At 40.1% G+C, this 24,632-nt stretch overlaps 1 protein-coding gene and 1 long non-coding RNA gene across 3 annotated transcripts; both read left to right on the forward strand.

Moving 5' to 3' along the window:
- The first annotated feature begins 519 nt into the window (after positions 1-519).
- On the forward strand, positions 520-3,798 carry LOC111270881 (uncharacterized). The gene is made up of 2 exons (XR_002686524.2): positions 520-3,355; positions 3,529-3,798. It is a non-coding gene; the product is annotated as an uncharacterized LOC111270881 (long non-coding RNA).
- A 12,074-nt stretch (positions 3,799-15,872) lies between these two features.
- LOC111270883 (solute carrier family 60 member 1) lies at positions 15,873-22,621 on the forward strand. Of its 2 annotated transcripts, XM_022851356.2 has the most exons (7): positions 15,873-16,025; positions 16,369-16,508; positions 16,721-16,813; positions 17,361-17,475; positions 18,064-18,237; positions 20,589-20,721; positions 21,006-22,621. In XM_022851356.2, exons 3-7 carry the CDS (start codon positions 16,721-16,723, stop codon positions 21,835-21,837), a joined length of 1,347 nt encoding a protein of 448 aa, XP_022707091.1. In that variant the 5' UTR covers positions 15,873-16,025; positions 16,369-16,508; the 3' UTR covers positions 21,838-22,621. The 2 variants fall into 2 exon arrangements, with proteins under 2 accessions (XP_022707091.1, XP_022707092.1); XM_022851357.1 differs by lacking the exon at positions 16,369-16,508.
- The last annotated feature ends 2,011 nt before the right edge of the window (positions 22,622-24,632 follow it).

A 24,632-nucleotide genomic window follows, 5' to 3' on the forward strand; every position in this document is an offset into this window, starting at 1 on the left:
ATTGTCCTTCGTGCCTTGCTTTACCCTAAAGAGATCATTAGGACATTTTTCCGGCACATCTTTAGGTTAATTATTTGCATTTGTTATATTTTGTCTTAGCAGTCAATGCTTTTAAAAGGTAGTTATGCTTGTCATAAGCAGCTGGCTATACTCGAGTATATCTTGTCTCAAAAAATAAGATTTTTATTTTATATATAAATTATATAGTGTATATGTTATGTAGTTGGCGAGCTCCCGGTCTCTATTAGCAGTCAACTGAAAATTTTTAGTAGTCAATGGACGGATGATTCCGCCGATTTTAGACAACCAGGAGAAAACAATAGCTAAAGGACAATCTAGAAATAAAAACAGAGACCCAAACGTGAAAATTTACTGTTACTGCGTTGATTTTTACCTATCGTGTACATTGGAGAGGAATATATTTACATAAATGTTAATTATGTCGATAAGTATAGAGTGCTACAATGAGTTTAAAATAATTGCAAGTTTACAGCCAATACTTAGTTAGTACGCGGAGATTAGAAAAACTGTTCATAAGGTTATCTTTACTTCGTCAAACCACGACCTGCCTGTCAACGTGTAAAATGTAAGTTTTTTTTTTTGACATCGTGGCGTTTATTATACAAGCTACAAAAGTGTATTGCTTTCAGAATTCATTGTCCTTTGATGATGTTGCAGTGGATTACATATTACTGGCTTTGTTGAAAGCATACTTGACGCCATTGAAGACTGAAAAAGCAGACGATGATAATTCATGTTATTCTTTGTTTGTTGTAGCACTAAGCGACAGTCCAAAACATAACGTCCTAAGTATTTAGTTATTACTATACCGGTTCGATCAGTTGCTGTCTCCCAGCATTTCAACTTCAGTTAGAATTTAACAATTTTAATTGAATTGTCCCCTTTCACGTTTAACTACCATCTAACGTCACGCAGATATAGCCTGGCAACACAAGCATTCATTTACCCGTACAGTTGCTATAGGATCCATTATTTTCTGGCGCAAACTTGAGGCTTCGTCGTTATCGTTTATCGCGTAGCAAGACCATTCCGCATAAGCTGAAAACTTTCGTCCAATGTCTATCTTGTTTCAGCTTTTTGCTTCGGTAGAACTTACACAGGTGCGCTTTATGACAGGGAGTAACCATTCAATGAGTCATGACCACTTTTCAAACCCGACTCTCGAGTATTTATTCTGTCAAGCTAATGAACTACAAGATCGCCGTTGCGTTTATGCCCAACAGTACAGTTATGCCTGAAGATATACGCATGATGGTCGAACTTTTTTGAACAGCATTAGCGGAGGTTAGCGCAAAGGCTTATTCCAGGGTCGACTTTGCGGAAGCCAAGAAGTTAACTATGGTACTCTGGGACATTATCCTAAGGATCTATCCTTGGGGTGGTTACCCGCCCAGCTGGCATGACATCCAACGAGTGAACAGTGTATGGGGGAGGGGAGGGGAAGGGGTCTGTTGTGTGCTAATGCAAGCACGAGCGGGAATTCTCTACCTTATATTAAAAAAAAGGATGGCATCATTTACTCCCGTGTCAGATACGTTTAATACAGTTTATTCTGCAACGTACTCTCTACAGATATGATTGCGTAGGTCCAGCCGAAACGTTGTTTGCGTTCTGCTAAGTAACAGCCGGCGAAAAAATCCGAAACAAGCATCTTTAGAAGGAGAGAAACTCGATTCATTTTTACCATTGACCAACAGGCGGAATTCATTCAATAAGTGATGGAATGGACATCTGGGGATTTAGGAATATGAGTTGCTCAAATGAAAAAATGTCCTAGTCAAATTGGATCCTCTTTTGTAAAATTTGAACAACGTTGACTTCATTTGAAAACCGAAGCCTTCCATAGCCCAGGTTTAGGACAAATACAAGTTAGAGGTATAGCTTTTTTTAATAAATACATTTCTATAATTATGAGATTACGTGATAGCTCTAGATCGAAGCGCAAATTTCGCTCTCATAGATAATGAAGTTTGTACTCGTTAATGAAATCATTCAAACTTTAATGTGAAATTTCAGTGATTTTCATAATTAGAAGGATATATATACCTATTCCGTATCTGTATTACAGATACCAAGCTAAATATTGGTCACGCCGTATGATTGATGCACACAACCCCTCCACCACCCCTTTCAAACCGAATTAAAGGGAGAGGCTGCAGCTGCTAGGATTATCTACCACCCAAAAAAATCCAACGAATAAACATTTACAGTCACTAGCAGCACACAATCACTTTCGAACTGAAACACTTGTCTCGAAAACGAAAAACGTTTGTGCAGTCAAACATGGGGTTTATGGTTTAGACCGGCTCAATCGTGATGACAGAAACAGGTTCGCGAGAACACAAAGCGGTGAGCAAGCCTTCACACATTGTATAGCGGTGGACCTGTGCTATCCTTAAGGATTCATGTGTTCTGGTGCAGCTAGAGGCATACTGAGCGTAATGTTACTTCGATAGACAGAGTCATCACATGTCTATATAAGCACACGTTCAAGAACATATATACAATGTATTATAAACAACTAGCGCAAGAAGCAATACAAGATTTTAGGAGTAAATTAAAATATGGCCTGGCATGTATTGTGAATGGCCATTATTACTATTGCTTACTGTTTAACCATCTATATAGCTTATTTACAAAAAAAAAAATAGTTTTTACCTTCGTACAAGAATACATGTTGACCTCCGTCGTCCACGGCTAGATCAAAAAACAGTTTCATCTTAGTTTGCACATTAACCATCAGAGGTACTTTTTGGCTAAATGGAACATTCAATATATTTATAGGATAAGGATGTTTGTTGAGTTATGATGAAGTCGACATTGCGAAGGGCCATTCTTCAGAGAAATAGACACAAGAAGCTTGCCATGTGCGATTTTTCTTCTCTTTCGTTTAAGGCTCCGGGGCCTTTCTCTGTTCAGATAGAAATAGACATTTATGTAAAGGCGGTTACAAGCGGTCTTAGCTTAACACTAGGTATATGTCCTCATCACGACGTTGTATTTGAAAAGCCAGCAGGAACGCAGAGAAAAGTTTCATGGAGTTTATAGATTTCGAGCTGTCTGTCAGCGAACATTTACAATCAAAGTAACAGCTTAAAAATGCGAAGATCATAAGCAATCATACTGCTTACTTATGATACGACTCATCGGTCCGCTGTTCAGGGAAGCGTCCGGCATAAATAAGAGAACAACCCTGCTTCGGCGTCCGCCTGCATTCCATCTCTGCGAAAACTGCATAAAGGAATTATCTCGAATTTAACTTCGAAAAGATTGCGCTGAACTAATGTCCGCTGCAGAAGTTTTTCCACATACCCAAAAGCGACTCCCTAGTCCCGTATGTATTTACACAGGCCTGAAAGACCTGCCCTGTACGTGCGTTCAGCATGTGACGAATAATACTATATAGTTATATAGCAATAGTTTTTGTAAATATATGTGCGTTTTCCATTTTGCTTAGTAGTACTAACCGGTCACTCTAACAAATCTGCTGTTATTTGAATATTTCAGATTGAGATATTGAAGCAATCCATAAGTAAGAAAGTTGTTATTATCTTGGTGCTTGTTTATAACTGCGTCTATCGGGCATCTGCGTTTCACGTTTTACCGTTTGGAAAAGTTATGAAAAACATACGCTATAACCGGTGTCGTTGAAGCGTGACTTGTCTTCTACTTTATGGTTGTCCTAGGTGCCATTACTCTGCTTAGTAGCGGGTCATTTTTAAAAAGTGAACTTAAAATCAATAATAATAAAATAATAAATAAAATAATAATCAAGAATAGTATGACTAATTTTTGCTTGCTGCTTATCATTGTTTATGTTAGACGGAACCAGTCAACACTGAACCCGGTTAAGGACAACTGTACCAAATCTTCCATTTCGTAGAAATGCCTTTTATAATATTATCTACATAGGAGATGATATTAATCCTAGATATCAGCAGAGGAACAGGCATCGTGAAGGGAGTGGTACGGACTTCGTCACCTCTCTTAACCTCTATGATTGGTAGTTAATACCATTTCAGCTCGGACAAGAAGAATAGATAAATTTTAAATAAAAAGCCGGGATGAACAAATTCGCAACGATATCATCTTTATACTTCAGATGGAACATGGCATGCGTAGACTATAAGCGCACTTCTAGCGCTCTTCACACTTTTAATTTTAATGATAGTAATTAGTAGCTTATTATCTAGAACCGTCCCGCCATGGGTTAACTATATGAGGTTCGAACGAAGTTTTTTCAAGCTTACATGCTTAGGGGCTGTTTGTTTTGAAAATAGCCAACATTCGGGCGCTTCAAGACGCGAAAGTAGGATGTGCTTCATTTAGTGATAAGGCAATGACTTGAACAGGCCAGAGCAGTCCTTTATTGCTGGAAATGTTATATAAAATCTCACAAGGAGTGACGTGAATTGCGGATCTCACTCTTGTCGTAATCCTGGTATAACTGACATTCATATTTAACGTCGAAAGCAGCTGGTCCTTGAATCATGAACAAAATGATTATGTCTGTTAGAGGATTTAGTGTATTGTGGTCCTAGCATGTCCCTTCTGGTCCGCTGAGGATGAGTTTCTTGCTGTGCGTTCACAAATAAGCAGCATGGGGCCCCCAGGAAGAAAAGGCTTTTAAGAGTCTTTTTTTTTCTTTAAGAGTAAGGCAAAACAAAGCAAAACTATGATTCCTTAGTACTGGTTTATGACGTTTCGCATTCGCTTTCTTTCGGAGAATCTTATAGAAACTATTCTCGGAATTACGTTTAATTACCTAATCCAGATAATCAAGACTTCCGTTTAACTGGTAAGCTACCCGTGCTGTCGAATTTTTCTTTGGTAATATCAAATTTTAGATAGGACAATTTCTATTAAAGGCCACTTTCTGTGTATCTCCGGCTGGAGGAACAATAGCAGTCTGATACAGAGTATTACAAGCAGTATATATTTACTAATTACTCGTAGCAGAAAAAGTGTCGGCTCTTCCCATAGTTGTGGACATAGCTCAAATGTATATAAATGCTACAGACATACATATATATATATATGAAAAATAGCTTTTAGCTAATGTAAAAGTTAAGACTTTTACCTTGAATAGCTTTGCTGATTATTACTATTGTTGCTTTCAGTCAGTGCCAGCATGTGTCAATTGAACATGTGTATTCAAAAACAGCTTTGTACTTACTTGTTTACCTTATTCAGAAAAACAAGTATAATATCTATATCGCTATTGCTTTCACACTCATTAGGGTTCTCTATCGATTTATCAACGGCAAAGTGTACATCATATTGGCGATGACCTTGGTCGGTGTGGCAAATGCTCTCATGCCCTTTGCCAGCTCACTAATAGGTGCAAGCATATGTTTCCTTATCACCCGCATGACTCTGTGTGCACTCGAAGTAGGTAAATGATCTTAACTCGCTATTTTCTAAAATATATACATATATATATATTCTGCAATGATAACGACAAATAATCTCCATACTTCTGCTACATGTATATTCATGTAATGCTAGAACCATACTGAGGTATTGCCAGGAAGAGGAACGCTGATATCTTATGAGCATGCGCTGCTATTAATAGTAAAATCTATCGTCTGAATTTCGGCACTGTTTTAAGAGGGACTCAATATGGGATCGCGCCTATTCGGGATTATTGCGCCTGTTCATAACGCACAATACTTTGATGAATAGGCCAATACGAAAGGGCCGTATTTGTACTTTCTTCGAATGACAACAAAAAAGCCACCGGCTTTTCCCATTCGAAAAGCAATCTACTAAGGTTAAATATATGGTCTTCTGGAAAGCCCCCGACATTCTGATTTTGAAGACTATTTCAGAAGTCATCTTATAGAAGTCTATAGAAGGTCATCGACATAAAATCCATTCTAATAGGAGAAGATCTTATTTCTGACGTTGAAGTTACGTCACAGTGCGGCGCCACATGCCTCGCCTATTGAAGTAATCTGCTGTGAATGATGTGCTCGCTCCATGGGTGGCAAGCTATGGAAAGAAATAGCGGTCTCTGACTTTCAAATGTGCCATTTTACCTTTGGAATTGGAGCGCCTATATCATCTGTCGACGGCCTCAGACCGGTACGTGTTCGCAATTACAACTGAAATAATGGAAAAGTCCTTTCTGCTAATTAAGATATTGCCAAAATGTATTCCGTTGGAATAACGCAATTTTCAGACCATAACAATTTAAGAGAATTCTGTTTCCGTCTGGTCTATATGAGTGTTACCTATTACACAATATATTCTGTCTGCCTTGGGCACACTTCTAGACTGTATCGCATGTACGACGGCGGATACATTAAATTTCTCTAATTTCAATTTTTCGTTAGATAGCTAAATATGTATCTGGTTTGACATCATGTCATGGCGGAAGATGGGTTGTCGCAGGTCTATTAACTATGGCCAGTAGAAGACTGGATAAATCGTTCCCTTAAGCAATAGTGGCTGATAATGTACGATTTCTTTGCAATCTCACCAAACACAAAGCATCACCCTGTTCGGCACTCGGATTGTGAAGCGTCCATTGCTTTTGTACGTAATCTATTTTCCATCAAGCGCTTTAAAAAAAAAAAGCTCAATTTCGTTACGTTTCTGCAGACGTTTGCAGATGAAAATACGATCGAGTAAATTGATCTGCGTCAATTTCGTACGGCATCCGAACATCGAGCTCCTTCCTGTAGCCAGCATTCCTCCTCTTGTATGTCTGCGTTACTGATAATTCTTATAACTGCGATCGGAAATGACACCGCCAGTCCCAGAACGATTCTGTCTGTCTCTTCATGATGTCACCCTGCGTCGATCCGTCAGACTTCTATCACAGCTCTTAGATATCGGAAGACTCCAACGGTCCGGGCAAAATTAAAGACAAGAATCTTACTGAGTGCTTAGTTATAGCTCATTTAGTTCTATACACTTCTGTGCAGCCGTCAAATCGACAGTAAATTACATACTCAGGGTGTGCGTTGCCCGAGATACGGTGCTACTTTCCGACTGTTCATCAGCTTATTTACTCTTCGTTGCATATTGGACGCTGCACGCATAGGCACGCCGTCCATTTCCATCATCGCACGTACTAGGCGTTTTTATCGCCTTGGGTATCATGACTAGCCAGTCTTTATGGGCAATAATGGGATTTGGCCTACTGCCCCTCAATGGCTCAATTCAATCTGGGTAGTACGGTATGTTCGGCTTCGGTATCTTCATTCGACAGTTGTTTTCTTGGCATGAATGGATGGTGCCTCCCTTCACCGATGGCCTCTAGGTAAGGCCCTTTAGATCCTTTTGTGTTCAGCTGTGTCATTGCTGCCTGGATAGCAATACACACGGTGAATCTCGTTGTAATATACATAAATACGAATGATCAACCTGAGATTTTCACTAATCGAGTAGACCTAGCGACTGCTAAAAATAAGAATAACATCGGTCTAAATGAGGTGTACAACCTGCTTTGAAGTAGCATTAGCTCCACTTTCAATCACCGTTGAGTCTATTTGGATATATATCAGGTTATGTGATTTTGATAAGGACTGTGGACCTATGTATAGTGCAAGCGTGAGGTCGTTTCGACGATATACGGAAGTATCTAGATCCGTTATTAAATTAGGACAGTAATGAGAAAGTTCTATGTGTACTGCATTGAGAGTCGACTTTTATTTAGTTAAATATAGAAAGAAGTTATTATAAGGAAAGGCCCTTTCTTACGGAGAAGCGAGCGCTAATCGGTTTGAAGTCCTTGAGTCTAATCAGAAACTTAATGTAGCAATAGGCTTATGCATGTAAACACAGTCTATGTAGTTTATAGAACATATAACCCTATAGATTTCGCCACATTTCAATAGCCAGCTTTTCTCGATAATGTTACGCTTCGCTTTCCCTACATATTTAACTAGCCGGCATGAGGAGTCGTTTTAATTACAGACTTATTGCTTAAGAGTAATGAGAACTGCACCCTTAACCCAATCAGTATTTAAGAGTACCACCCTGTGAAGCTATTTACTAAACTCAGAGGTAACCCTTGACTTTGGCAGGCTCTCGATCGTTTGCCGCTTCTCCCGGCAACAGTAATCAACTGCTATGACAAAAACTATGAGAAGACGTTACCTTTTCAGTGTTTTCCGTACTCAACGCCCTGAAGAAAGAGGGGCGCGCGAAGCGCACGGAGCATTTTAGTTCGTCTGTGTTACCACCAGCTATATTCGAGTTGCGGTACGACCTCTAGACACTACCCTAGATAGGTATCAGATTAGTATCAATACAGCCATAGGCCAGAGATGACCCCTACTGACGCCAGCTAATTGTTGATGAGTGCTAATCAGTAAATCGCGCATCCTTCTACCGCCGGAGAAATACCGGCAAGACAGCTGTTGACAGCCAACTATTGCACAATAGGTAAGCAAGACAAGCGAAAGTCTATTGTATATACATCGCCTGGAGAATCAGCGCTGTCGTATACGGCTTGCTCGAAAGAGACGCATCTAGCGTCTGACAGTGCGGTATCATCTTCTTAATCTGACCACTCGGCTGCTGTCCTTTGGAGCATGTCTTTCGTCCGCTGATTGCTCTTGTTTCGAATTCCGACCATCTGACCAGATCAAGTGAATGACTGATATTCCTGTGTACTTAGTCGTGGAGCTGCAGTGGCAGCCTCCGAACAATAATTGGGGCAACAATCATCTAAAAGCACCTAAGGTAACCGGATGCGTGTGTCAATATTTTTCTATGTTTAGGTACGTGTGTCTGTATAGCTGCAGTTTGTATGTGGGTAGGTGGTAGGTAAGCACGTTGACACGCAGAGCGCGTGGTGTCTATGTAAGGGGGTTTCATCACACGGAGCAAATGTATTGGCAACACGAAACGGGTACGATAGAAAAGGGATAAAGGGTTGTGAACAGTCGTTATTACGGAGAACGTTGCGCGACAGCCAGTCAGGGAAAAGGCTGATCTCAATCCGATGGCAGCTGAAGCGAAGCCTAAACAAGGCGTTAAGCTCTAGCCTAATTCGATAAGCACATAATGGAAACGTATAGCGGCTAACACAGGTTTTTCGTTTTTTTTTTCTTCGAAATATCGCATACAGGTATTCCTAGGTATATTCTCCTATCATATTGTCAAAATATTTAGGCTGCATCGTGTGACTAGAAGTAAATCATCGTAATTAACCATGATTAGGCTAGAACTATTTGAACGGACGCAGTATAAATGAGGTTTGTTCTTACTGGCATAGCTCAAAACAGTAGATAATTCTTCGATAGCTCCCATAGGTATAGTGTATATTATATAGCAAAGCCTTAAAGATATCTGCTGATCGACAAATCCTGCATCGATACTGAAGGGTAGCTTATGATTTGCATTTGAAGAGTAACGACTATGAGCGCATGCGGTGTGCCTTATTCGGTATGTCTCGTACCTGAATCTATGATCTAAGTGGTCTTATTTGTACTTCTAAGTATCTAAATGAAAACGGACCGTTATACGTAAGTTGCCAACGTTCGCTAGAACGAGCCAAGTTTCGCTAAAAGCGAAATGTGCCTCTGGAGCCCTGCTCAGATAAACTTCCACAGTGCCTGATTTATCTGGAAGAAACCGATTAGCCTCAGTACAGAAGTAAGTTAACTGTGTTGAAAAGTTTCCAAAGAAGCACCCGTGCATTTGCCTTTGCCGTACACATAAATGAAACAAAGCTGAATGCTTCGGCCATCTAGACAATGTGACTTAATCGGATTTGTTTCGAAATCATGAACGTTCAAGCTAAAAACACAAATAATCTACCTAGCTTAACTTGAACAGTTCACGGACCACGAGATACCTTTCCGAGTAACTAGCTCGTCTGGTCAGGACGTTAACTGGTTATGCAAAGAACGGGTTGAATAGATGAAGTTACCAACGGCAATTTCCATACAGCGAATCAAGCCATCAACCTCCGATGGGCTAGTGAATCCGCAAGAAAATGTCATATATAAAAATGACGGAAGTCCAGACGAGCTAGTTTTTTTTTTGTTCTCACATAGAAAGCCAGTAACTGATTGATACGCGCTCAAATCAGTTTACCGGAAATATAATAGAAGGCATCTGGCGGCCAACCGTTTCCTATTCTGTAATGCAGTTCCGAAGGTCTAACCCAACTAAGTTAAGCACACTCTGCGTCCGTATATTTTAACATATCTTGTTGCTCCGGTAAAGCTATTGGCCGCGGAATGTCAAACTTACGCAGTTTCGATCTTTGCCATTCTCCCTATGGATGCCCATTGACAGGGAACAGATCTCGAAAGATACATTATCAAATACTATTTTACTGGTCGCATCGGTAAACTATGCGTACTGAAATAAGAGAAGATCAATTTTTTGGATGGTGCTAATGCCTGAATCTGACGCTGACGGAATAAGGCCTACATCGGTTCCAGAAAGGCTTTGGCTAATTCCTAGAAGTTGTCTGGGTATGTTTTTTTTTTAAACTAGAGTGAATCGTACGGCACTGTTGTAAGCTTACTGCCTAGACGACTTTAACTTTAGGAAAGTGTTGATTGCATCCGCACGGAAGACACAAGTAGGCGAACTTCACGGGCATTCTGTATCGCGGAAAATATCCGATAAAGATATTTATTTACTTTAACAAACGAATGCTATATCTGAGTAAGATTAATTAATTGCTTCGTTCATGTCGGTAATTGGTAATTCTGATACGTTAGGGAATCTGTATTTAACAGGGCAGTAGAAAAATAAAATTTCGATCAACCATCATATAACATACTTCGGTTGAATGTTGAATATATGTATTAGTTCTTATAACCATAACAGAGACTATAGTTAGTACAAGAAGAGTATACTGCAATAAATCGTAGAAGACGATAACATTAAGATAAACGAGCCATACACAGTCAATGGAAGAGCAGGTGTGACGTCCTCGGTTGGACAAGGCCAGTATGAACGGACTACATGCAGCATGGGATTATCGATACCGTTTAACCTACAATACAGAGTCGTCCAATCTTACTACGGCATGCCAAGTCGATATTCCACGATATTAATACTGAATAATTATATCTATTATTTTAATCCATTGCTAGCGTGCAACATTTTTTTTCTCAGCAAAACCATAGCGTACCGTTCTAGGTATACAGACAGTTGTGTTGACAGTATAGTAAATGCTCTAGTTATAGATCTAAGGAAAACACTATTATCTTCATATTGTCACGCACCGGCCACACTGCGACCTGTTTTTATCTAGACTGGTATAACTTTTTCCGCTCTTTGGCTGGATAGAAATTAACTTGTGGCTGGGCTGACGGTAACAACAAGTGTTGCCCAGTAAAAATTTTCTAGCTTTGGCATTTTAATGTGTAATATGACGATCCAGCAGATTCATTATTTGTTTCCGTTACGTTGCGCTCCGTTCCGTTAGTCGCTGGTCGCTAGCGACCAGCAAAAGATGCCAAAACGACCAATAACTCTGTCTGGCAGATTCCTTGAGGTCGTAAGGGGCCAAACGTCGGAGAAAACAAGAGCCCTTAAAGTACGCTTCAATGTGGCGACCAATTTTCAACAACCTAGTTCGAAGCGTGTTTTATCAGCATTTGATCGAAAGCTTCGTAAGCTTATTCGTTATGTCATGTGATTAATTAGTGGGTAACTTAAAGTAAACACATGACAGTACTTCAAAGGTCCCAGGTTCCCCCAGATCGTTTTCGGTTTCCGAAGATTGTTTTTCTAAATATTGTTCCAAAGAAGAAGGCTGTGTCGGCTCTACACAGGCCTGAGTTTAGCACTTACTTTTAGTGTTACACAGCTTCTTAGGAATAAACAGATATAATAAGATAATGAGAATCATTTCTAAGATTCGTATATTATAATGGTCGATAAAGGAAGATGATATGCGTTTGTAAGGAACATGAGACGGCGCATTAGTAACAAAATGAAAAGATTCTGCGCTGCCAAGAGCTTCTGAGCTGTTCAACTTAGAGCATCTAAAATTGATAAATACACCGGCTTCTGGATAGCGTTTTGGCAAGGTATATAGCCATCGATTTTCGCCGCGTAAATTTACAACTCTAATAAATAAATGATACAAATGTATCGAATATCTACAATTTAAAATTTAGATTTCAGTCGTAAATACCCTATTTATTTTATATTTACGATATGTATATTACTCAAATGACCGTCCCGCAGTTTCTTTATCTCATGCATTTTTCTATTATCTTTTTTTTTAGTTATAATTTAACATGGCTGCCAGCCCTTTTCGAGCGCTACACTTCTCGGTTCTTCAATCGTCAACAACTTCGTTCGGTAGACGTTTTAGAAAAACGCAGTATCGAACGGAGTTTCCATGAGACGGGTGCGTCGAGGGAGTATGTGCGTTCACTAAAAGCACAATTTGCCTTCGTTCATTGCGTACCTTACTATATTACCAAATTACAACACTCAGAGCGTGCAGCGGCAGGTGGCATGCCCTGCTGGAATCACTTTCGACCCAAACTCTTTCAGTTCCGCCAACGGAAAACCGCTTAGTGTGCTGTTCTTGGTACGAAGTTGGGTAACGAGAAACGGAAAAATCGGTTTCATGTCGTGGCTAGAAGCCGCACCGTAGCCTTATGCAGCGGTCATTCATAATATGAATGTTCTATGCTGTATGTAGGAATTTTGTTCGTTAGGTGATCTAGCTAAAAAAATTGTCTTTGATAGAAATTAGGCCTCGTTCGGGTAGTTTTTTTGACCCACATAGTAAACGTATAATGCCTTGCATCCGTAGACCTAAGCTTCTGGGTAAACTAAATGTTCTAGCACTCCGAACTTTTCATGTAACTTACGCCAGGTACGATAAGCCCAAACATTGTTATCGCTAGCAAATTAGAGTGTTTGGATTAACTGACTGGTCTAGAGCTGCTGCATTAACTGCTGTAAGCACGCAAAACCCAGTCGGGGACAGCACCCCGCGGGAAGAAGATCCTGTGAGGGGCAGCGTACCTATCCTGCGGCGCACTGCTATTTTAAACGTTGATCTTGAAGCAACAGCCTCGATAGAAAACTTTACCAGTTTAATCTTTATCTAATTTATAGGCAGAACTACAACTCTGTCATCGATTTTCTAGTAGCGCAGATGTTCGTATTCATCAAGTAGGGATGAGCCTTTACATAGAAACTTTATGCCTTTTTTGAGTTCGTAAAATTATGTTACTACCATAGATACTTTATGAAAATGTTTATAGTAAAAATATTATTAAATTGACGGAATTAACTACGCTTTTCGTTCATTACAGAGAAAGAGAATATTGTAAAGTAAAGTTCCAAACAAAAACAATTGTTTTGTCCATTATTTATTATGACTAAGTTTTCTAATGGCTGAAGTTTATGATATAAGCAGTAGTAGCAGTATAATATTTTATGTATGTCCTTTAATACCTTGAATTAAGTCAGGTAGTATAGAAGATTGGAGTTGTTTTCGATAATTTTTTTGATTAGCCGAGCAAAGATATTTGGCGAAAAAAATAGAACGCCGTTTAATAGGCGGTATTTCGAAGGCTGAGCCGACCTGGGATTTCAATAACCTATCGTATATCAACATGATGAAGTATCATGACGGTGATTGAGATTACTCGACCAGTCTACGTTCGAACACATGCCTAATATGCAGTCGTTCCAATATGAACAGGCACTAAATTTTAATGATGAATGAAACGGGGGCCAGATTTAAGGTTTATACATATTTTCAGAAAGATTATGCAAATTTTTACCTAAGTAAAATTTCGTGTAATACTGTTTGTTCGGCAACCAAAAGATGCATATACATTACCCGACAAAAACGACTATAGACGTCAAGCCACAATTTGTAAGACGGCACAGCTCCAGCCTATGAAGTCCATTTTGTCTTTCAGCTGTTTATAGACATCATTATTTTTGTAACTGTAGCATTATTTGATAAATATATCACCGTACCCCACGAAAAAAGCTATAATAACCTAACGTTTGCTGGACTACATGATAGAGCCTGACCAGGCTGCTACATCTAGCTGCGACTCAACAGCTTGTTATATTACTTCTATTCATTCCAGTCTAAATCGGCCATCGTAGTTAGGGTCTATGTAATTAATATGCATTTTTTTCTTGCGAATAAAGCGTCAGCAGATCTCTATTCCTTTCGGATCAAACGTTTGGCTCAGCTTCGCGCAAAACTATGATGTTTCGTATGAGAGCTTGTAGAAAGATGGATTTTTCGAAGAAGCATGGAGGTCCAGGACGCGCTCAGGGTTGGTTGGCTTACCGTGGGTAGGGCCGTTAAGCTGCTTCATATGTGGAGTATTAGCCGCATTCTACTTTTAGGCTAACAATCTAGGTTAAGGGCACTTGCCGCGTGTAAGTTCTCAATCATCAATGATATTTTTTTCGCTGGTTGTGGTGGCTCATAGTGAATACCAGTAAATCGTTAGCGTACAGAAGCACATTCATTTAAGGGTTGTGCTTTTTAATCTCGGTTAGCAGGTCGTTAATGATTAAGAAAAATAGGTCTTCTTGAGTGACACCTATGATTTACTTAGAAGGATCAAACCCTGCAATGTCATTGTTTGTGATTACTCCGTTTACCGCAACACCCACTACAAACTTAAGAAAAGATGCTTTTCTCTAGGCCATGTTAAATATAGATAATGAACTAAGGAAAAGTTGATAAAAATATTGACGCAGTTACTATTAGAGCGGTGAAAACCTTTGAGTTAGCCGTACAAATGGGGTGCTGTTACTCTTGGTTGATATTTACAAATTCAGAGTATTCTTAACAGCGATCTGTAACAGCTTTTCCCTTTTCACACGGCTTCCTTTTGATACCCCATCGTGTGTAAAATTTCTTATTTTTGTTTTAAACGTAGTAAAGGTTTTCGTCGCTCTACAGTGGAGCAACCCTATGATGAAGCTCAGGAAGCCCTATACAACGAATTTGATACGTATCCAGGGGCAAACTTTGGTTTTTTCTCTATTCTATGTCGTGCCGGCATACGAGAGGTCAGTCATAAAATCAAGCTTGATACACCTGCGCTGATTTCGAAGCCAATCGACTTATAACCATAAGATTTATGTAATTCTTACGTGAAACCCATCGTCTTTCAAATAACTGATAAGAACTCAGCTTTTTAGTAGGATCTTGACGACCAGACATTTGAGGCATTCATTCAGCTACTCTAATGCAACAGGCGGTATTAGCCCCTGATACGGTAATAAGCAGACAAGTCAGTGTCTTTTTACTCCACGCTGTACAAAGATTCACATCCTCCTATGAGGCAACTGTGGGACTACAAACCTTTGCAATGTATTGCATACTCTGTATTTTATTTTCTTTGTTCGAGCATAGTTTCTCATATTCGACCAACAATGTGTTTCGAATAAAATTCGAAAAGTGAATCGAGGTACCAAGGTTACCTAAATGGCCAAATTTGCTAAGAGTTAAAGTACAGCTCATATGGAACATATGCCTTTGCGTTAAACTTGATCAACAAATTCTCAACAACCTTCGCATAGATCGGCTATGTTCGAGCGTGCCACAGGAAAATCGGTTTTAACCTATCCGCAGACCAGACTGAAAGCGGGCACTCGATGCAAGTTGCTCCTGCAATACGGCAAGAAAATTATCATGTCATAGTTACAATCGGACGCCAAGTTGCCCTCAAAAAAGAAGAATGCCCTCTCGTAAGGAGTGTTAATACTACCCATTAGATAGAACTGCCCTTGGGAAATAATTTCTATATGGATGCCTAGACCCGAACGTATGAAAGAGAGAGAAACATTAGCGTGTCTTCCCTGCTGCCATTAAGTAATATCCACTTGCCATCGTCGCAACACACGAAAGGGCAGTGCCCACCTGTAACAGCGTGTGACTGCCACCACCTTTCCAGAACAGACTAGTCCAGCGCAGAGACTATATGCGCGAATAGGTCAGTACGCGAGCCGCGCTTCTAAGAGATAATTCCTTTGAGCGAGTTTGTCTCCACGACCTGTCATCTGACAGTGTTCCTGTAAGTGTATGTAGATAAAACCGTTGCCTGTTGCAATCATCCATGACACATTTTCAGGACTGGTAAAATTCGATGCTGTTGGTTTTGAATGTCAGGAAGATTAGACTGCACTGATTCAACTAGTATTAGCATACCGTACAATAATATCGTATCGCCGGCCTTCGGCGAGAAATTGAAGGAATTTACATTCTCCAGCCTCATGACATGATGAGTTCTGAAGTGACATGTGTGCATGAACAGGTGTTTATTGTAATGTTGTGCAAACGATTCATGGAATATTCATACTTTCTCAATCAACGCTAATAGCTATCGGCACTCAATAGTTACCGCAAATGGTTTGTAGGCGTACGGAGATCGTAACGAAGCCTGTCGTCAACATTTACTTCAGTGGCTTGGATTGTCTGTAAGAGTTTCTTCGAAAAGTGATCGCCTTCGCCAACTCTTAGTGAATTATCATAGTTCCTCAAACGGCCACCGCTACAAGTGAGATCACGTGTCGTTCTTACTAACCGCTCCAAGTTTAATAATAATATGCTAGTTCTACTCGAAAATTCGTCTGTGTTTGCACACGAAAAGAAAGACTACGTAACATTTATTAGTAATACTTTCAACATCGGTGACTCTGCTGCCATTATCGGTGAGACGTTAGAATGGTGCGCTGAAGTCATACAAATGATTGTTGTTGGCGCTTTCAGATGAAGACCGTAATAGCAGTCAACCCTGGAGACAACAAAGGATGTATTCGGCTGGTGCAAACATCCAGCGTCTTTTTGGCTCTCTTCGCATTGGTATGCCAACCAACTTGACATATAATTATGGTCGGAAATGCCAATAGAAAAACACGAAATTGGAAATTTCATAAGCAAAACAATTGTACGTATTCTGAAATAGATATAGATAGTATACCTTTTTGCACGCTTGGAAAAACTAGCAAATTTAAACGAAGATAGCATTTTGTCGAAGTAAAAACATGTCGAAAATCAATACTTGGCCCATACCGCGATGTGGTCTTCAAAGCTTCACCAGGAAATGTCTAAACGAAGCTTGCACACTACGCGAAGTGTGCGTAACAGAATATCGGACAGCGATCAAAGATACGGTCAGAGTAACTTCCGCTTCACCAGAAATTACAATATCTTTATCTATCTTATGAGGTTCGGTTGTTCTCTGCGAAAGGGCTTGCGGCGGTCAATAGCGACGGTTTATTCTAGGAACGATTCAATCGAATAGTACTGACTGTGTTCCCATTTAAGTCGGCCTTTGGTCGACGTCTAGTAGATATCCACAATTAAATGAATCAATAGTCCTGTGTCCCTTTTGTTCTAATTAATTTAGGGGCTGGTATCTGCGATCACAGGGACAACCCTTTTCGATCTGAGTCAGCTTTTACAATCAGATGTGGAAAATACCTCGCTTGTGTTGACCCTTCGGGGCTTCGGTGTATTTGCAGGTAAGTAAACACATATCTAATGTACAGGTTACTATTATAGGAATACATAGTAAAAAAATAACCATGCTAATAGTCTATGTGGAGAACAATTGAGCAGAAGAGGAAAGGTCAAGTCGTCGTAACCAGGGTGATAAACTTTCCCTATGTATATAGTTTTTAATGTCTGTCGGTTAGAGGGATATCCGCATAGTTTTTGTTTAGAACGTGAAATGAAAGCGTAGGCTTGCGGGATTTTAAAAACATGGATCTAATAAAAAGCAGTTGTCCGTATAACGTCGGCTGGATTTACCGTCATCAGTTCTTTTTATCTTTTGCTAACGCCGCACACATTCATACAAGAATATGTGTACTTCGTATTGCACTCGTTCAAATATTAGCGCGAAAACTAATTTGTTTGATCAGAATTCTGATAAAATTGAATTATTTTACAAGTGCAAGCACAGCATGCAAGTTGACACAAGTTAGTCGAACCCTAAAGTTCGCGCGAGCTAACTAAGCGCCACATCCATACTTATAGCGTACAAAATTATTCTTCCTAAATCGTAGGACGATGTTACCATCATCTAATAAATAAATGCGCAATTTAAGGTTCGTTACTTTCTACGAGTGTGCTTTACCGGATATTAAATGGCAAGCTTGTGCTGGCCTCGGCTATGATCGTGGGCGGAGTCGCAAATGCAATTGTACCCTTCAGTGGAACTCTTCTGGCAGCCCAAGGAGCGATGTTGGTTGTCGGCATGTGTGTCGGTATCCTCGAAACAGGTGAATTCTCATTAGGACCAGGTTTAGGATATTCATGACATGAGTACTATTTCTAATACTGTAATCAACTCCTCCCGTTCCGCTGCCTCAGGAAGATCCGATGGTAACGTGTGTCAATAGCATCACGTAGAAAATAATGTCGCATGATCGAGATAACTACACTAGAGGCAAAGGGTATCATAAACCATCGACCCGACGTACGATCGGGTATGGATAAGAGGCGCCCCACCCAGCTGTCGGAAAAAAGGCTTGAATCTTGTCTTTTTCGTGGTACTAATTTTTTTTTCTTACAAAAAACCTCTGTTTACTTTTTAGCGTTAAAAGTGTTCATTAAATATTTAGTCAGGTTGAATTTTGAATCACACGCCGAACGTTCACAGAGCTGAAGCAACGTTAGTATCTCTCCTGCTGAGGTGGCTAACTACCGAAGTATTACATCAACGCACGCATCTCTCGGCAACTTTGCTGACGCCAAAAGCAACCTAAATCTTCGATTCTTTTTGCAAAATTTTAAATAGTTTTGTTCCTTAATATCACTGACCAAATTTCACTTCAATGCCTCACCGCACTGAGATGTGCCAAAATTAATTCACTTTCACGAAGTTAATTTACACACTCGACGTCCCTGATGCCTTAAACGTCAACTGAAGAAATCCAAGAGCTATTGCTACTGAGGCTTCAAGACAAACCTCACGGTCCTGGAGGACCCCGTAGTTTAGGAGTTGCTGTAACTGTGATTGGTGAGTTAGACTAAACCGGTTTGGTAATATTTCAGGGTACAAAACAGCATGGAACGTGTTGGCAAGAACAGTACAAAAATATCAATGGCGCCCAGAAAACGACGAGTTTCTCTCGAAGCGACGTTCACAGTTGTTGACTTGGTGGTATGAGCGGTGATCCTAAAAGTAGGTCGGCCAGCCCACTATGCGCAGGCGGAATAAAATGGCCGAACCCACTGGTAATGACTCAGAACAGTATTACTTCGTTGGGTACTCGCGAAGCTCCCGTTTGTAGGAGCTACAATCAGAAAAAAACGCCGTCCTTCTTATGGATACATTTCCGCACCTAATTATCGAATGACTGAGATAGCAGAAAGTGCCAATGATTGTCAAGGACTTCGGAAGACTAAAAATAGACGCTTCAGCGTCAGAAATCTTTATGTAAATGGTGTTTGGTATCGCTCTAGCGCTCTAGAGAGCAGCAGCGCTGCTTCGTTTTGCAGCCAATTTCGATTGTTATTTGTGTAGTCGTCACAGCGTAACCGTACTTTACAGAAGGTCTGCTACGTTTTAGAACAGTAATTAACCTAGTCCATTACATGTAAACATAGTCGCGTTTACTGGTTTTTCTGCTATCGAGAGAGGGTAAGATAAGTGAACTTAACGTATCGCTTCGACATAAAACTCGCCATACTGCCAAAAGGTTTCTGTTTGCACTTGTGCATACAACGAAACGTAGATATTTTTGCACTGAGGGAAGCGAAGATTTTTGTTTCTTGTTTGTTGGATGCATTCAAATAATGCAACTACAATGGATGCATTTTAATAACGAGACACTAATTTTATTGTTTATGCACAAAATGTCGACGTGATCCATACGTGCGTCAGTTTCTGCAATGGAAAATCTATGTTAGTTATCTGAAAATTCTGACGAAATTGTCCAAGAATTTGTTTTTTCGAGGTGCTACTCGTATATCAACATAATGTATATAATAGTCTACAACATCTACGTGAGGACCTACCCTGTTGTTTTGAACTAAAGCAACTACTTAAAATTTATTGTAATGATACTTTACCTATATTCGTTCTGTAAAGACGGGCTGTTAAGAACGTTGGGGGCGAAAAAATCGTTTATGCTAGAATGCCCACTTTAACAGTAATGCCTCTTTAAGCAGCGATGTGGTTGAGTCGACCTTTACTTCCGCAAAACTTCTTGGCATTAAATACTAACATGTATTCCAGAAATATGCCACAGTTCTGTAAACTCGTCTGTTTTGACTTTGTTTGGGTGCCACGTAATGTTTCGTCTGTTGTCGAGCGTTTCCAGGGTTTCTGGCTATTGTTGCTTTGTATTGGATCACATTGAAATCTCCTACTAACGTATTACCTTATCCAAAACCTAAAATAGCTATTATTTTGTAAATTTATTAAAACTCGTTTATGATATTATAAATAATACCCATGCCAATGTAAGCGAAGACTAAAGATCTAAAAAAATAACATTTATTCCTGAGCCGTGTTGTAAGTATGCCCATGTTGCAGGCGAGGGCCAATAATCTAGAACTTCGAGGGTTTCTCGTCTATCTCTAGTATATCTAACGCAATTTGAACTTCTTTCTCAATCTCTAATAGGTAGCAATGTATGGCTAGTACATTTGTGGAAGGGAAAGGTCGCTCCCGCCTTCCAGATGTACCACTTGAGCTTCGGTGTTGGAGCATTACTGCCGCCCGTCCTCAGTGAGCCATTCCTCAGCTATAAAGAGTGGTTCGTTCATATTCACGCAGCTCCGAGCGGACTACTGAAAAATAAGCTAAAAAACTTCTTCTGTGGGATAAAGTGGCGACAGTTATAGCAATGAGCAGAAGAAGTTGTAATATAAAATTCATTTTTATGTTTTATTTATTTTGCAATTTTGTACAACACTAACTGAGCAGACAGACATGGATTTTTAGGGAAATTGACAATGAAAACCTTCATTCAAACGTTTTCTTTAGTGTAACAAACACAAACGATTTTCTAACTTGTTTCATCTACGAAATCCGTTTTAGGATACCTCTTGACAATGGAAGCGTTGTGGAACGCTACTCGGATACGCACATCCAGGTCCCCTACGGATTATATGGCGGCGTATACTCACTGACCGGTGTCTTCATGCTGGTCCTGTTCTTTTTCGACAGCACCGATTTCAGCCAGGTACCTTCGAATACGGAGGAGGTGCCTAAAGAGAAGTCGTCGTTTTTTGAATGGATCGTCGTTGGACATCTTTTTGTCTATATCCTGGTCCTGGTCGGCACTGAGATGACTCTTGCACAGATGCTAGGCGTTTACCTTGTAAATAACCGTAATCTTACTTTTGACAAGCATTCGGCTTCGTTCGTCGTGGCCGACTACTGGGCATCGTTTACGTCCGGCCGAGTCGTTGCAATTCTTCTCTCATTCAAGTTTCTCCCCCATACGATCATTGTACTGGTACAAGTGATTTGCGTCCTCGGAGCACTTGTGCTTTTTTTCCTAAGTACAACGTATAATTGGGCCGTATGGCTTTCTATTGGAATAATGGGATTTGGTCTGGCGCCGTCTTATGGAGCAGCTATGGCCTGGGCCGTGCGTTACGTGCGCCTTCGTTTCGTCCACATGACTTTAGTATTGATTGCGTCCTGCATTGGCCAGAGCGCTCCTCCATTGCTCGTTGGGCTGTCGGTGAAAGCGAATCCCACAATTTTCGTCTATGTCATTGCTATTTACATGACGATTCATACTATTAATGTCTTGGCAATGCTGCTCAGCACACGGAATCGCCCAGTCGTTTTCGATGTGAAGGACACTGCCAGTAAATCGGTAGAAAACCAAGTTGACTTCATTGATATGCCAGAAATTTAGCTGTTACAAGTCGAAACCCATAAAAAACGTGCCCAATAATGCCAGTTTCCCTAATAAAAAATAGGAAATAATTAAAGTTATATATTTTCGTTCGCTGTGAATTGCAACTGTATACAAAGGATGTCACTTTTTCGTTACGTTTCGTTTACCCCATTTCAGTAATATTATTCAACTAAAGAGGGAACGCAATTTATCCATGTGATAACTACAACGCAACATCGTTTATGATATGCGCTGCGTTGTCAATGTAAATGATTACTCCATGCAACATGAGGCTTTTCTTATAAAATTACTAAGTAATTATAGTTTTTCAAGTGGGAAAAGGAGTTTCTACAATATGCCTATGTGAGGATCCATACGCATACATCGAATAGGATGTATACAGATACACATTTACATTAGAGAAATACCAATAACATTATATATACACAGAATAGATGCAATGACTCGAGAATGGAGTATATCTATTATAAAGTTGTTTTTAAACTCCATTGTATAGGATAGTGTATCGCCATATATAAACATTCCATCCGTCGACCTCAGAACCTCTTCGAGCAACTTGTACCAAAAAAAAAATAGGTTTGACTTGCAAGAAGTAAAAACTTGAATGTACAATAGATCCATCCTATATACTTCGACATTGGATTCAGAAATGTATTCCAATATATCTATGTAGCTGAATCGTGTACACAGCTTAATGAAACTCGTATATGACCACTGGTAGCTAGGTTATATAGAGGTGTGACTACTTAAAAGTAATAAATTGAAACGTTTACTCAAAAAACTCTTTTCTAACTCAATATATCCTCAATTAAGTTACTATTAATGATTACGCAAATAAACATCAAGATCCGTTCTCGTGGTTCCGTTGCGGTACAGGGGAGCACTTTGTTCTGCGATTCGATTGGCCGCTTCGAAGGACGAATCAACATACCGAATGGATACATTTTTCAGATAGGATCTTCGTCTCCAAGGACGAACCTCTGTAGAGCAGTGTGTCAGCTTGTAGATTTTACCGAGGTTGGGGTGAGACTAGTAACTCAAATAACAAGCCCGAATCAAGCAATATCAACTTGGTAAGCCCTGTGCTTTTGCAGCCAATAGGCCGCATGCCGCCTGAGACTGCTGCCAACATAGTCAGAGTTTAATTTCAACACTAAGTGTGTTCAATTTCTACAACTATCCATCCGTATTCTATAGCCATTCATTTTGAACTAGCTGTTTCTTCAATTTGCAACTTTAATTGACTTTATGATGCCCAAGCAGAACCCGTCAGTATCAAACGACTCATCTCCGACCCACATATTTTTAGAAACTTGGGCCTCATTTTCTCGGCTAGTATGCGTGACTATAGCGAGTTTGCTGACTCTCATACGCGTTGCCATCGTACCACGTAACTTTCACATTAGACGATCGTGAGTAGTGCGTGTGTTGTATTGGTATCCTGTTTAATAAGTTGAGAGGGCGTGTAAATTATTTCCACAAACGCTATATGCCAGCGCTGGCAAGAGCAGAAATGTAACAGACTTTTTTCTTTTATCGTGAACAATTTATAAGTATGTACAAAGTCGGCAAAGCGAAGATAAGAAGCCACTTCAAAGTGGCCACTTTTTCCGAAAACTTCAACTAGTCAGAAGCCACTACTACGATCAATGGCTAGGGATACTGGTGCTTAAAATAAGAATCTCATAGCTAGTAATACGCGACGCGATAATGCACTTCCAAAATTCTGGGTTTGTATGTAAAAGTAAACACAGTGCTTCGCGCGGCTTACGAGATCCTGTAAAGGAGGCTGTCTTGTATACAAGCTTCGTACAACAGGTTGGGCATCTGAGCGCTTTACAAGGTAAACTGACGACCGCCTGTCGGAGATGGAATACCATAAGTGGCTTCGTTGGCTTAAAGAAGTGGAAGCGAAGATCAGTCTCAGGAACATGTGAATACAACCTACGACTACAGCCGGCGCTCCAAATAATGACCGGTTGAATTTGTTAGACAATCTACCATCTTCTTAGGTATTAAATATGGCCAACAAAGACCTTGCCAGTGATTTCTGATGGCAAGGTCACTCACTCATGAGGTTCTACTGGACGAAAATAGAGCTGCGAAGAGCACTAGGGCCCATATAATTGAATGACGGGTTTCTTTTCATTATACGTGTTAAAGATATGCCATGCTGGGTGTATCCTACTTCTAAGTGGAATTTAACCAACCGACCTTATGAAGTTGCCTTTTTGATTGTGTTTATAATTCTTTTGGGCGGCGAGCCGACATCTGACTTCTCGAAAGCGAAGTGTGAGTTTTCTACAGGTATTGAGCTGGAAGCTTTAGCTCAAGGTTCGTGAACGCAACAGTCATGCATGATACCTGAATAGTCCTTGTGGAGATTAAACAACCTAACTAACCTAACCTAATAGCAGACGTCTGTTAGCTAACCTCTACTCATTTTAAGACGAAGACTTTGGCGGTTATCAGACCACCAGACTTCGAGCTATTCTGCGGCCTTTCGAAAAAGTCTGAGTCAAACTTCAACCAATATCCTATGCTTATATAGAGGGCATGTTTTTTAAGAAAACAGATTTCTCTTGACCCATAGATTTATTCAATTGTACCTCTAGGAGATCCTTGTTTGCGGAAATTTCTTTCTAATTAACAAAAGTTATTGGGGTGTGCTTCCGGTACTTCGCTCGGTGATTGCTAAGTACTACTCATATTTTTTGGAAAAAAGTTTTTAGTCGTCTATTTGCCCAGCTCTTTTAGAGATTACTGGCAAGCCATAGACCATTACTTAACCC

Source organism: Varroa jacobsoni, unplaced genomic scaffold (genome assembly GCF_002532875.2).
Source record: "Varroa jacobsoni isolate VJ856 unplaced genomic scaffold, vjacob_1.0 contig00172, whole genome shotgun sequence".
Taxonomy (NCBI): Eukaryota; Metazoa; Arthropoda; class Arachnida; order Mesostigmata; family Varroidae; genus Varroa; species Varroa jacobsoni.

Bases quoted from the DNA above. Each gene is read 5' to 3' on its own strand.
- LOC111270883 (XM_022851356.2), top strand. From the start codon at position 16,721: ATGAAGACCGTAATAGCAGTCAACCCTGGAGACAACAAAGGATGTATT. The intron at 16,814-17,360 runs GTATGCCAACCA...TAATTAATTTAG, and splicing joins TTTTGGCTCTCTTCGCATTG to GGGCTGGTATCTGCGATCAC. The intron at 18,238-20,588 runs GTGAATTCTCAT...AATCTCTAATAG, and splicing joins TGTCGGTATCCTCGAAACAG to GTAGCAATGTATGGCTAGTA.